The sequence below is a fragment of the Miniopterus schreibersii genome, assembly GCF_964146895.1.
Source record: "Miniopterus schreibersii genome assembly, chromosome: 5".
Lineage (NCBI taxonomy): Eukaryota > Metazoa > Chordata > Mammalia > Chiroptera > Miniopteridae > Miniopterus > Miniopterus schreibersii.
The window spans coordinates 20,797,275-20,811,102 of record NC_138106.1 but is presented as its reverse complement, the minus strand read 5'-3'; the positions used below and the strand labels follow the sequence as shown (position 1 = coordinate 20,811,102).

Sequence of the window (13,828 nt, the reverse complement as noted above, 5' to 3'; positions counted from 1 at the left end):
TTCAGCTGGCTCTGACCCGGAGATGTTTCTAGGCACCCTTGTGGCTCCAGTTATGATTTTGGGCTTCAAACAACTGAAGAGTTTAGAGGCCATGGATTTCTCCAGAACACATTTCCCACATCTCTAGCCAGATAGATTGCATTGCTGAAGACAAAGAGAAAACTCATTTCTAAATTTTTGTCGAAATTCGCAATTCTAACAAGGATTTATACAATTAAGTCTTAGTGAGCTGAGATTTAGCGTCAGGACTCCAGGTTGTGGATGTCACTGGAGGAGGTTTTCAGGTTACACCACTACTCATAGTTGGGTACAAGCATTTTTCATAGCACTCTCCCCAGAAGTCCAAATTAATTAGAAAAAAACTAGATACATCTTAATTAGAAAAAAACTAGATACTGAAAAAATGGCTAAAGAATAGCTAAAAAGAAAGTCTAAGGTCGTTCTCAGCATTAGTATTACCTAGGGACCTTAAAAAAAATCCCGATGCCCAGGCCACATCCTGGACCAATTAAATCAGTATCTGTGGGGGTGGGCCCCAGGCCCCCAGGGGTTACTAAGTTGCTCAGGTGATTCCACTGCGCAGCTAACGATGAAAATCACCAACCAATGTTCTCACCGAGCTGAAGCAGCACAGCTCCAGGAGCGGGGTCTGGATTCTCGGCTGGGATCCATCCAGATGACTCACAGCTGGTGTAGGACTTAGGGCTCAGTTAGAGATCTCTGGGTGGAGAGGACTGTGGGCCCCACCCTTTAGCTCCCGCACAATAGCCAACTCACAAAATCGAAAATGTATTTATGAGCTGCTTTATTTTTTTCCATATGAAAATAACTTGATTGAGGCCCATAAAAATATTAGTGTTACAATTAAGATTGTAGAAGACTATGAAAATTGGCAACTCTTTATTACTATTACTTAAAATATCTAGCCGGGTGTTTTTAAGAAAGGGAAGTGTAGACAGTTGTCTCAGCTTCTATTTTCAGGCTACACCAGGTGGTCTGTGGGTGGTTCTCAATGTTGATCACTCATCTCAGCTTTAGTTTACGTTCCTTAACACCTGCATGGATGTTGTCGCATTAAATTGATTTTCTGAAGCTTTATTTATTGGGGAATCATCTGTAATCTACTTCCTTAGACTTGGCATTTTTCCTGAGACCAATAGAAGTGGTTAAAATTTGCACAAAATTCCCGGTGGGGAATTGAGTTGAGGAAGCGTGACAAGGGAAGAAATACAGCCCGTGTGAGGCTTGCTAGTGAGAAAAAAGACGTATCATATGAAACAAAGTTTTAATTTTTATTTTACATATTTATACATAAAACTTTCAAAGAACCCTCTGAATCCAACAGAATGTTAATAACACATCTAAAAATGAACTTCAGGTAGTCAACATTCACAAAATGTTGAAAACTGATTAAAATATACATTATTACGGAGAGCTACTTCACTACGAGGCAGGCATGTATTTCTGACTTTATAGCACCGTCACAGTTCTTTAAAACTACAGTGAAGAATGAAAGTAGTTGATGGTAAATACTGCTCCAACTTAAAACCTCTAAACAAAAAACCAAAAACCCTCTTTGAATAACCACGAGTTGTGATGGTGTAAGTACAGCACTGTACATTTTTGTAACAATATTTTATTAAAATGCCTGATATTTAGTGGCACAGTAAAAAAATTAAAATAAATTAAGAAGCTAAGGCCAGAAAACTGCCCTGCTTGAATGCTGTGGCGTGAGGTGGCCGGCTTATCTAGAGCACTGGGCTCAGGAGTCACGAAAAGCGGGGGTGGGGGGTGAGGCTTCTCTGAAGCTCGTGGGCTCTCTATGAAGATGTTTCCCTTTCCGAGGAGGCTGGACGTGTTGCCCTTGGGCTCCTCCACCAGCCCAGGGACGAGTGGCGTGGGACACCGAGGGCCACGGTACCACATTCCAGACAAAACCACAGGAAAGATCAACAAAGCTGTCAGTCTGAGCAATGTATGGGGAGTGAAAATTTCTATTTTTCAGGTTAAATGGCTTGGACAGAGACACGATGAACAGGACTGCTCTACATGTGGCCTGTGCCAATGGCTGTCCAGGGGCGGTCACTCTCCCTCCTAGCTGACAGAAAATGCCTGTTGAACCCGTGGCCAGGGAAACGGCAGCTCTGGTTAAGGCCGCAATGTCAGGAAGAGCAATGGGCAGCTGCCCTGCTAGACCACGGGCTGGTCCAAGAGTAATGGGCATCGACAGTGGCACTGCCCTCCGCGAGGCTGCCACTGGTCAAAATATAGCTCTGGTGGCAAAGCTGCTTTCACACGAGGCAAATATTGAAGCGAGAAACAAGGATGACCTCACACCGCTTTCACTTGCTGTAAAGGAACAGAGAGCAAGCGGTGGAGTTTTTATTAACTAGAGGTGCAAAAGTCGATCAGATGGAAAGCAGTGACCAACTAACTTATAATGAAGGCTTAAAAAGTGTCCAGAAAGTAGCAATCTTGATCTATAGGTACCTATCTAACGCGAGTATCAAGAAAAACAAAGTCAAGGACAGTGAATTTGAACAGCAGGATGCTGAAGACTCTAAGAACATGCTGCCGTTTCTGGGATTTCCAGCAACCCTGGAAATGATTCATGGCCTATATCAGGCAAGGAGGACGCCAAGATGAAGGGCTCTCTTATGAAATTAATTCTCCTGCTCTGAGTTTAACTTTGTGTAGCACTTACTCTTAAAATTTAGTAGTGATCTACTACCTATCGTGTTATGTTTGTAACGGAAAATTTGTCTCTTTTATTGTATGACTCCTTTTACATGAAATTTCCAGAATAAGTGAATCCGTAGAGACAGAAATCAGACAGTTGGTTGCCAGGGACTGCGGCAGGGGGAATGGGGTTGCCTTTTGGGGTGATGCAATGTTTTGGAACTAGATAGAGGTGATCACTGCACAACCTTGTAAATGTACCAAATGCTACTGAATTTTTCACTTTAAAATGGTTAATTTTATGTTTGGTGAGCTTTACTCACTAAAAAAAGAGTACTGTCAAAACAATCAATCAATCAATCAATCGAATTAAGATCATGTTTTAAAACAATCCAATGGGTTCATTTAAAACATGTCTCCTGGTAAAGGTTACATTGTTGGCTTGGGATTTTTCTTGTTTCTTGAGATGGGCCTGTGCTGCTGTGGGTTTCCCTCTTGGGACTGTTTTCACTGTGTCTCATGGATTTTGGGTTGTGTTCTTATTTTCATTTGTCTTGAGGTATCTTTTTAAAAAAAAAAATGTTTTTAGTGATTTTAGAGAGAGGGGGAGAGAGAGGGAGAGAGAGACATCAATTGGCCACCTCCTGCACTGCACACCCTTGGGATTAAGCCCGCAACCCGGGCATGTGTCCTGACCAGGAATTGAACTCTGCAACCTCTTGATTGATGGGATGACACTCAACCAACTGAGCCACACCAGCCAGGGCTCAAGGCACCGTTTGATTTCTTCCTTGGTCTCACTGTTAGCCCATTCACTGTTTGGAAGCGTGTTATTTAGCCTCCACGTGTTTGTGTGTTTTTCAGTTTTGGTTTTTTTAAAATTGATTTCTAGTTTCATGCCATTGTGTTGGGGGGGAGCACGGGGTGTGGAATGATTTCAATCTTTTTAAATTTATTGAAGCTTGTTTTGTGGCCTAACATGTGTTCTGTCCTGAGGGGCCTTCCCTGTGAACTTGAGGGGAATATGTGCCCTGCAATTTTGGGGTGATGCTCTGAAAATGTCAATTAAATTCATCTGGTAAAATATGAAAAAAAAAAAAAAAAAAAAGAAGCAAAGGCCAATCACTGGACATTAAGCTTCAGACATTATCAATGACTAACACTGACATTTGTTTGTTTCTGCGCCACCTTGAGCAACAGCATTTTTACAACCACAGAAGCAAAACGAAGTCTAGCTTGTCCTCTGGCTGGATGGCTTCTGTTTACTTCGCAGGCATTTTCTCTGCCATGTGCTTCTGCTGACTTTCGGCATGTCTGCAAAATTAACAATACAACTGTTTAGTGCTAAGAAGAAAGATCCAAGCTGTTCCAATCAACAGCTAAAACATCCTCCAAACTGAGGTCCAGTTACTCACAGTAAAATCAAGAGAACCAAGAAACAGTTCTTAATTCAAATGGATTTGCCCTCTTCAATTTTTATATTCTATGCATGATTCCTTTTATTTAATGAGTCACTAGATTAACTTGAGACTGGTTACAGTGCTGTGTTTAAAAATGAGGAGAGATAAGTCTCTGAGATCATTTATTCAACAAATATTCACTATGTCCCAGGCACTGCTCCTCACCCGAGGGGTGTGGTGGTGAGTAGACAGTGAGGTCTTTGTTCTCATGGAGCATACATTCCAAAGGAGAGAGGCAGGAAAGGAACAAATAGCTGACAAAGAGTGAGCAGATAGAAAATAAGTGCTAAGCAAAGAGTCAAAACAAGGGGTGTGTGTATCACAGAAAGTAACTTCATGACTTTATCTAAACACACAGGCGCACACACAGACACACATATTAGCAAGGCTCCCAACAGAAATCGGAAGCCAGTAATCTACCGCCATTCTTACAAAACTTAATGTCTTCCTAGCAAATGGCAGGCTTTTGTGGATGTAAACAACTTCCACATGTACATACTTCCCCCCCTTCCAACAGTCCTAAGGGCATGGTCATGGCAGGAGGGTGGGGTAGGGTGCAGTGGCTCTTCATATTCATCCAGCCCTATTACAGCCTGTGAGCCCGAAGTCTGGCCAACCCAGCGCAGGGCCGGTGGAAGGGGGGAGGAATGGCCAAGCTGCTTCTATCACTTGAATGGGCACTAATTAAATGTCCTCTCAGAAGATGGTAGGGTCTGAAGGCTGCGAGAGACAAATGCTTTGAAGAAAGACACTAGGAAATTATGGATTTGGCAAGAGAAAAGCATCTAAGGGTGTGACTTCCAGCTGTAGTCACAGTATGGGGCAGTTTGGTGTGCTGCCCTCATTTGGGTGCTCAGTGACGTCAAGCTGAACTCACTGGTTTTGTGCAGAATGTCTCATATCTATGGTACAGAAGACAAACCACAAATACTTTCAAAAATAGGGAAGTGACAATAGTGTCCTTGCCACATTCAACAGCCCACAAATAATTGGTGATATTCATTTAACACTAAAGGAACTCAAGAAAAAGATATCCTCTTTTCCTTAAAAAAAATAAAAAATAAAAATTAATGCTATTTAGCAGACCATCTCATGGCCTATTTATGTGTAGAAAAGAATCTTGATCATATTCATAAAGTAGCTCCTCGGCCTCTCTTAAACAAATTCAGTTCAAGAAATATTTTGATGCCTAGTGAGCTAAGATTCCACTACAGCTAATTAAATTCTAGTTCTTATAGCAGTTTTAAAATATGTATGTGTGTGTGCATGCGTGTGAACACGCATGTGTCTGCACACACAGAGCAAGGGTTTTTTTCTGAGAGAGAAAGAAAGAATAGACAGGATATTGTTTTGGGAAATATTGAAAACTGGGTATTATTTTGAGATATACATACAAGGGTGAAAATAGATATACTATACAACCCAGCAATCCCACTTCTGAGTATTTATCTGAAGAAAATGAGAACATTAATTCAAAAAGATATATGCACCCCTATGTTCACTGCGGCATTACTTACAACAGCCAAGATCTGGAAGCAACCTAGGTGTCCATCAATAGATGAATGGATAAAGATGTGGTATATGCATGTGCGCACGAAAGTGCATGCACACACACACATACACACATACACAGAGGAATATTATGCAGCAATAAAAAAGAATAAAATCTTGCCATATGTGACAACATGGATGAATCTAGAGGCTAATATGCTAAGTGAAATAAGCCAGACAGAGAAAGACAAATACCATATGGTTTCACTTACATGTGGAATCTAAAAACGAAACGAAACAAACAAATAAAACAAAAATAGACGAATAGAAACAGAGACCAAAGGGATGGTTACTAGAAGGGATGGGGTTGGGTGGATGGAGAAAAGAGGAAGGGGAATGTAGTTAACGATATTCTGGTAAGTTTACACGGTGACAGATGATCACTAGAATTAGTGGGGTTATCACATTGTAAGGTATAAAAATGTCAAATCACTACATTGTACACATGAAACTAATATAACCAATATAAGATTGTATACCAACTCTACCTACATAATAATCAATTTTAAAAAGGGTGAATTTCATTAAAATTTTAAATGAAGGAGGGAAAAGGGTTTCTGTCCATACGACTAACAGATCCTCATCAACTATTTATATGAAAGCCTCACGAAGACTCCTTTTTATTAACAATCATTATTGAGGACCTACTATGTACCTGGCAGTCCCTGTCTTGAGCTATGGGGATACAGCAATGAATGAGAATGGCGCCGTCTCCACTTTCAGGGGCTTTATAGTCAGGTCGGGACAGATAGCAGAGGACGCAGCACATGTGATCAGGCTCCACGCGGGAGGGGTGCCACACTGCCAGGAGCACAGAGAAAAGTGTCCTACCTCATCGCTGGGGAGTCAGGGAGCCCTTCCCCAAAGAGGCATCATACAAACCAGTGGTCCTCATTTGGCTGCACATTGAAATCATCTGGGAGCTTTAAAAACTCCTAATACCCAGGCCACTCCATGGAATAATTAAATTAGAATCTCTGGGGGTGAGACGCAGGCATCAATGCTTTATAAAGGTCCCCGGGGGTTCCAGGGTGCAGCCAAATCTGAGAACCGCTGATCTGCACTGCCCTCTGGATGGGAGGAGTTGGACAGGTGAGGGGAAGAGGTGACAAGGCTTCAGCAGCCCTTCAGCCACACTCTCAGCCCACTCGGATCTGGCTGCAAAGCTCTGGGACTGCTACCTTTAGGGACGTTTAAGCATCCTCCCTTTCCCCCATGAGCAAAATTAAAATTCTGCAGCCAGGAATGGACATAGAAACTTCTCCCTACCTACTCCAATTTATAGGGTGCCTCCAACACCTTTAAATTAGTGACTCCTCTCCTTTTAACCCCATGGTTCCATCTGCCCTGTTTCCCATGATTACCATCAGAAAGGTATAGACAAAAAATACACTACTATCCTAAGTAATAACTTAATCCTTTGAGAGAAGGGAGGAGCCTCGCAATGTCCTCCTTGAGAGTAAAGCCATTGCTGCTTTGAGGGGCAGAGCAGATCATAGAATTCATCAGAAAGTTCACATCTTTTTCAAGGATGCAGGTCCTGGCTGTATATTTCACTACTCATTTCCCGTAATCTTAATACCTGTATGCAAATATCTTAGACTAACAAAAAGCGATGTATCTTACACTTGTTGGTGTAGTGCCTGAATATATCTGTAGATGGCAATAATAATATTTGAGTGTTATTGAGATCTGAGTGTTATTGAGATCTGAGTGTTATTTCAGATGTAGGCAAATATGCTAAGAAGGTGTGAGAAGGCCTCCTGGTTTTCTGTTTTGTCTTTCTGTTAGGGGTGAGGCAGTGTAATATTCAAAGCATACAAAACAGAGCGCTGCCCATAGGTAGGTCTTTTAAAAAAAAGCCTAAACGTAGTTCTGTGACATTTATTTTGTTATCAAAACTATTTTATAACATTTGCATTTAGAAAAGTATTTTTCCCAGCATTCCACAACGAGAAGGGGTCCTGAGAGCATTTTCACCACATACATTTTCAAGCTTCTTTAGGATGGTTGTGGATCACATGTTTAATGCCTTATGTTATTGTGAGAAATAGTGTTCTTTCCTTCCTCGGGGAACCTCCTGCTTTCTGAATACCATTTCTGGGATTAATAGTAATTGTGCCTCCCAGTTTAAAGACTTCAAATAAACTGTCTCTGAAAAGGTGCCAAAGTAAATTCGAGATACTAGGAATGCTTGTAGTATTTCATGTACTTTCTATCCTTATGGTGAGAGGCTTTTCTACAAGGAAAACTAACAAATGCAAGATCTTGACCAGCATTAGCCTAGTTTCCTTGTTCCCTAGGGAAGAACTCTTTACCTCTTCACAGAGAGGCACTTGGAGCCAGGCCTGGCTGGATATTCAAGTCCTGGTAGAGTTTCCCTCTGGTGAGAGCAATCTGGTGGCACTGGTACTGTGGAAAGATGCCAGTGTTCCTGCCTTCTGGGCATAGCAGATGCGATCAAAAGTCAGGTCACGTAACAGCAAGTGCCATTCTGTGGCACCCACCACGTGGTGGCTCATCAGCTGGAAACCCGCCAGCATGGAATGGCTTTGAGCCAACCCCCTGGGGCCAGTCCCTCAGGATAAGGTCTTCCTGGGCCAGAATGGCTGACCTGAGTTGGGTGCCCTGTAAGATGTTTGAATGCCCTGACGACCCATTACGAGAGGGTGGTTGTAAGAAGCAATGCGGTTGGAAAGGAGTTTTGGCCACTTCCCCTCCATCTAAACGGCAGGGTTTAGGTGAACAACTCATGGAAGGAAGGAGGGAGTTCTCTAGAGTTCGCGCTTGCCCTAATTAATAAACTTCAGACCACCCCGGGTTTCTAGGGTTCTTTGGAAAGGGTGAAACATCACCGACCTGGTCAAGTCTTCGATGTCCACCAGCATGGCATCTTGTTCTGTGTGCAGCTCATCTCGGATAAGAAGCAGCTGGACCAGCTCTTCATTCAAGCCTGGGGGGGAGTGAAGAGAGCACTTAGAAATAGACAAGACTGCATCCAAGTCAGCATGGGTAACTATTTCTGGGCATATGTACCAGATATCTATCTATCTATCTATCTATCATCTATCTATCTATCTATCTATCTATCTATCTATCTATCTATCTATCTATCTATCTATCATCTATCTATCATCTATCTATCTATCTATCTATCTATCTATCTATCTATCTATCATCTATCTATCTATCTATCTATCTATCTATCTATCTATCTATCTATCTATCTATCTATCTATCATCTATCTATCTATCATCTATCTATCAATCATTTTTTGTTAAAATTTAAAATTCTTGTATTAGCTTCTCATAAGCTTAGAGGAAGCCATCAATTTGAGAACATGACCACTCTGCATAATTATAAGAGCACTGGAAGGAAAGGAGTCAAGTACAGAGGATTTCCAAATACTGTACATTCACATCAGAGTGGGAAAAGAAATTGCTCACGATTAGGGAAACAGTTTGTTAGAAAAAGCGGGGTTTTGTTTTAAAGAGGTGTGAACAAAAATGTCTGGGGTTTATTAAGTTTTCCACCGTCCCTGCCACTCTGAGAGTCGGAGGGGCTGTGGCGCCTGACAGGCCCCATTAGGCGCCCAGCTAAGGAGGAAGGCGCCTCGGGGATGCTCTGAACCTTCCCAAGGCCCAGGGAAGGAGCAGCCCTGAGTGCAGGTTGTTCCAGGAAAAAGTATTAGCTCCAGATACTGGAAAGCCAGGCTGTAAGCCCTGAAGAAACAGCCCCTGAAGTCTCTGGACAACAGGTGCCAAGGCAAATATTCCTGAGGACTTGTCCTGGGAATGAAACAGACACATTTCTCATCTTCTTGAAATCAGCGCACTGGGTCAGTTTGGCTTCTGCCTCAAAAATGATGAACAAGCAAAGGGCTCTCTCTTGCGTTTTCCCCTCGGTTCAGCTACGAATTAAAGCTTTTAAATCTGGACACATGCAGGAGAACACTCAGCGAGAGCTCTGGACCCGGGAACCAAAGAAAGGAAGTGGGCAAGTACTCAGCCAGGTCCCCCTTGGGAATGCTTCCAGAGATCCTGACTTCAAATGATGCATTTGTCTGCCTTTTCTTCAGGCTAGTTTCCAATTTAAAAAAGGGGGGGGGGGGAACCATACAAAGAGGTCTAAAACATCATCTACCCCTGAAAAGGACGAGATGGCAATTTTATTATTTAAAAATCGAAGCAAGATGTTTTGGTGGTAAAATATCACTTGACAGAATAAACACTCCTAGTAGTTTATTCTCAACTAAATGAAAATGCAGTATAATTTTTAGAAATCCACTGAATCTGTGGTTTCTTAATTAAATGTTAAATTCTTTCTCTTTATTTTATTTTTATTAAAATTTTATTATTAAAATTTTTTAATATTGACATTATTGCAGACTTCCCCCATTCCCACCACCCCTTTGCCTCCCTCCCCCTCCCCTGGCCTTCACCACACTACTGTCCGTGTCTATACGGTATGCATATATGTTCATTAGCTAATCCTTTCACCCACTTTATCCAGTCACCCCAACCCCCGCGCCTCTGGCTCCTGACAGTCTGTTCCATGTATCCATGCTTCCTGTTCCATTTTGTTCATCAGTTTATTTTGCTCATTGGATTCCACATATTATATTAGTGAGATCATATGGTATTTGTCTTCCTCTGGCTAGCTTATTTTGCAGAGAAAAGAATTCTTTATCGCTTTTGGATTTTAAAACAACATTGAATGTATTAACTTGACATTAAAGATGTCCAATTCTATTTTCTCCAGTGTGTTCTAGGGGTAGCTTTTTATATGAGTACTCAGTAGAGTGCCTGCAGCATGCACAGGAATCTTCCCCCCATATGAAGTTTTTAACTTTTTATTACGGAAAATTTCACACTGATACAAAAGCACAAAGCACGGTTTAAGAATGTCCCATGCTTCCAAATAGCTTCAACTAGCCAATCCTGACTCACCTATCTCCCCTTCTCCTTCTGGATTATGTTAAAGCAAATTCTAGGCACCATACTATTTCATCTGTCAGTGCTTCAGTATGTTTTTCTAAAGATAGGGCTCTTTTAAAAAAATTACCATAACCACAATACCCTCCATCGTATCTGAATAAATAAATAAATCTTTAATAAAACATTTAGTCAGTGTTCCAGTTTTCCCACTTGGCTCCTAAAAATGCTTCTTATAGTTGGTTTGTCTGAATGTATTTGGTTGGCATATCTCTTAGGTGGCTTTATCTTTAAGTGATATGATTTTAACAAATCACGCATGCCAGAGGGCTGGTGAGCCCATCTGGCCTAACCACACTGCCCAAGTGGGCACGCTCTCTCTTTCACCGGGCTGACCTCCTCTGTACCTGCAATCGAGGCGAGTGAGTGCCACTCACTCACTGCCCCTCTGCACTGCACTTATTTCGGGGCAAACAGGTCCGTATTTCCTCACCCGGAAATTTGGCATACTGGTCCTATCTACTCTCACCACCTGGAGTACCATAAATAAGTCAAATTTGATCTGATGACCTAAAATGAATGTATGTACCAATAAAGTTGAGGGTATAATTGTATAACAAATGACCTGTAAGTACTAAATTGCATTCTAGAAACAAGCCAAATACATTCCAAGCACTTGCTAATTAAAATAAATATAAAGGAACTAATTTTGAAAAATTCTTAAAGTTTCTGAGTTTTTCAAAGTAATGAGAGAGACAGAGAGATTTCAATTCTTCTCTTTTCCTTGCAAGTACAAAGGAGGAGCCCAATGAAACGCTGTATGGAGAACTGAGTCAAGGAAGCGGTGCTACCCATTGCATTTCCCATTTATTATTCCATTTCAAGCACGCCTTATACTTACTTTCTATCTGCGAATGGAGATCATTGACTATCACTTGTAGCTGCCCAATAGTCATGTCCCTCAGGTCAGTGGGCTTTAAACTCCTTTTCATCAAGCATTCGCTTATATGAGGCATGTGTGGCAGCTGTGAATACAGAGGGGAAGAGATGGAGGTGTGAGCAGAGCAGCAAGTACACTGAACCTAAGACCCAATTTCCCCCTACAAGACTCCCCTCATTCGCCCACTTTCTGGGCTTAAAAGCTTCCCTAGTCTGACTTTCCCACTGCGAGGCCCTACACGCCACACTGTCTAAAACACTATCGGCATCAAAATGCTACACTACTCAAATCAAAAGCTTTCAGGCTGGTTCTTAGCACAGGCTGTGACAACCATGAGTCAATTATTATATCTGCAAATGAATTACCAGGGAACTCAAATAATATTGAAGCCATGGATGAAATTAACAATATCAGCTATTTATTCATTTATGCCATGCTACAAGCACTGTGCTATGTGCTTCCAGTGCTTTGTTCACGGAATTCTCACAATCATGCTCTGACACAGGTGTTATTGTTTATTCCCATTTTATAGATGAGAAAACTGAGATTTATGCAACTTGTCCAGAAACCCGCAGTAGGTCAGTGGCAGAGCTAGACTTAAACTCCAAAGTGCTAGGCTCTTAACCCACTATGCGAGACTGTCTTCGTTGAAAGGTGGGAATGAGAGCTACAGCAGTAGTGAGTTTGCCACAACCAACAGGTTCTTAAACTGAGATTGCTTTAAAGGAATTTAAACACTCCCATGACGGCTAATATTGCCTCTAAGAAACACAGCAGATACGAATCAAGAGCAAAGTTTACTTTTGTGAAATCTGTTGCTTATGTATCTTTCAGTGATACAACAGAAAGGAAAAAGAAACACATATTTCTCAATGACAGTACTTCTTACGAACTGCCTTGGAGAAACCCAAGTTTGCATAACTCTGGTAAAGGACAGGGACAGCGTCAACCATGCGCAGCCACTAGGCACACCGCTTGCATTTCAGCGTTTGCTGCTTACGAGATCAGCGACGGGAGACTTTTTCCTGTTCTGTTTTTCCACTTCTACTTGCATTTTGGCCATGGGTTTGGCCATGGCGAGGGCCATTTTGGCTTCAGCTTGCAATTTCTTTTGCCTCGTGAGGAAATCCATATCATCTAGGGATTCAGACTCCTCTTCAGTAGTGTCTCTATCGGAATAGGAAGAGCTCTGTTTGCTCTGCAAAGACAAAAAGAGTGGCCCTGAGCTTTGTGTGCCCGGTACCATAGGGGAGAGGGGCTAGAACATTCCCCGAGCCCCCCGACACTCCCCTCCACCAACTCAGCTCATCGTCTGATCTGACCTGTACCAGTCTCAGACTGTGATTTTAGCACAAAGAGTAGCAGAAAAAATAAATAATAGGAAGCACAGATTTATGACAAACTTGAGACAGTTCTTTGATTCTTGTTCTCAAAAGACCAGACACAGCAAAATATTTAACCCGGAGCTAAGGCAGTGTGCTGCTCTCTGGAGTGGACAGGATCTCAGGGATCCAGTGACCAACAGTTTCCTTGGTAAGAAAACATGATTGGTTGGTGAGAAAAGTGATGCACAGACCTCACCAAGTGGCAAGGACTCCAGCCACAAGCTCCCACAATCAGAAAGCCATCTTTTATAATATGTGCGCAAGGAATGGGCAAGGAACACTGCACACGCTTGATCTTGTTGGTTTGTCTGAGCGACACCTCCACGCGCGAGCTTTCCCCTCGGCCCTGCCCCCATCCTTTTAAAATGTGTCCTGCTGTCTAAACCCAGCGGGGAAGGATTGGTATTTAGTATATTTCCCTCTAAAAATTTTTTTAGAGCACATGTGATTTCTCTTATGGTTTAATATGAAAATAGCTGCTAACTCTAACAGAGCTTAGGTATCCTTGCTGTATCACAGCTTTGATTTTTCAGTCACTGTCAAATTTTAGGAGAATGCCACGTCAAGAAATGCAGAGAGACTTCTCTCTTTAAATGTCTGTAATGTTTGTTCCTGATAACAACAGAAAAGAAGCCAAATGGCCAGGAAAGCACATACACTGAGCTTCAGCGGCAGCTGTGGACTCACCATGGGCGACAAGGGGGTGTCCAAGCTGGTTTCAGTCTTACTGTCATCCGCATCGCTGTCCTTGTCACTGCCGCTGTCATTGACAAAGCAGATCTGCAGGTTCATCCCACTCTGCAGGCTGGGCAGAAGCAAAGAGAACACGCGTCCGCTCACTATGTGTGATCTGGCCGCACCCAATAGAACTGTCTGGT

The 13,828-nt window shown here is 42.3% G+C and overlaps 1 protein-coding gene across 6 annotated transcripts in view; it reads right to left on the bottom strand.

The window, feature by feature from the left end:
* Nucleotides 1-1,278: 1,278 nt before the first annotated feature.
* SCHIP1 (schwannomin interacting protein 1) overlaps nucleotides 1,279-13,828 on the bottom strand; it is a 125,715-nt gene continuing 113,165 nt past the window's right edge. For all 6 annotated transcript variants that reach the window (XM_081138578.1, XM_081138576.1, XM_081138577.1 and 3 more), the window contains 5 exons: nucleotides 13,638-13,755; nucleotides 12,566-12,763; nucleotides 11,527-11,650; nucleotides 8,550-8,643; nucleotides 1,279-3,993 (listed from right to left, as the gene is read on the bottom strand). In XM_081138578.1, the coding sequence (XP_080994704.1) occupies nucleotides 3,942-3,993; nucleotides 8,550-8,643; nucleotides 11,527-11,650; nucleotides 12,566-12,763; nucleotides 13,638-13,755 (586 nt within the window). In that variant the 3' untranslated portion in view covers nucleotides 1,279-3,941. The remainder of the gene's footprint in view (nucleotides 3,994-8,549; nucleotides 8,644-11,526; nucleotides 11,651-12,565; nucleotides 12,764-13,637; nucleotides 13,756-13,828) is intronic.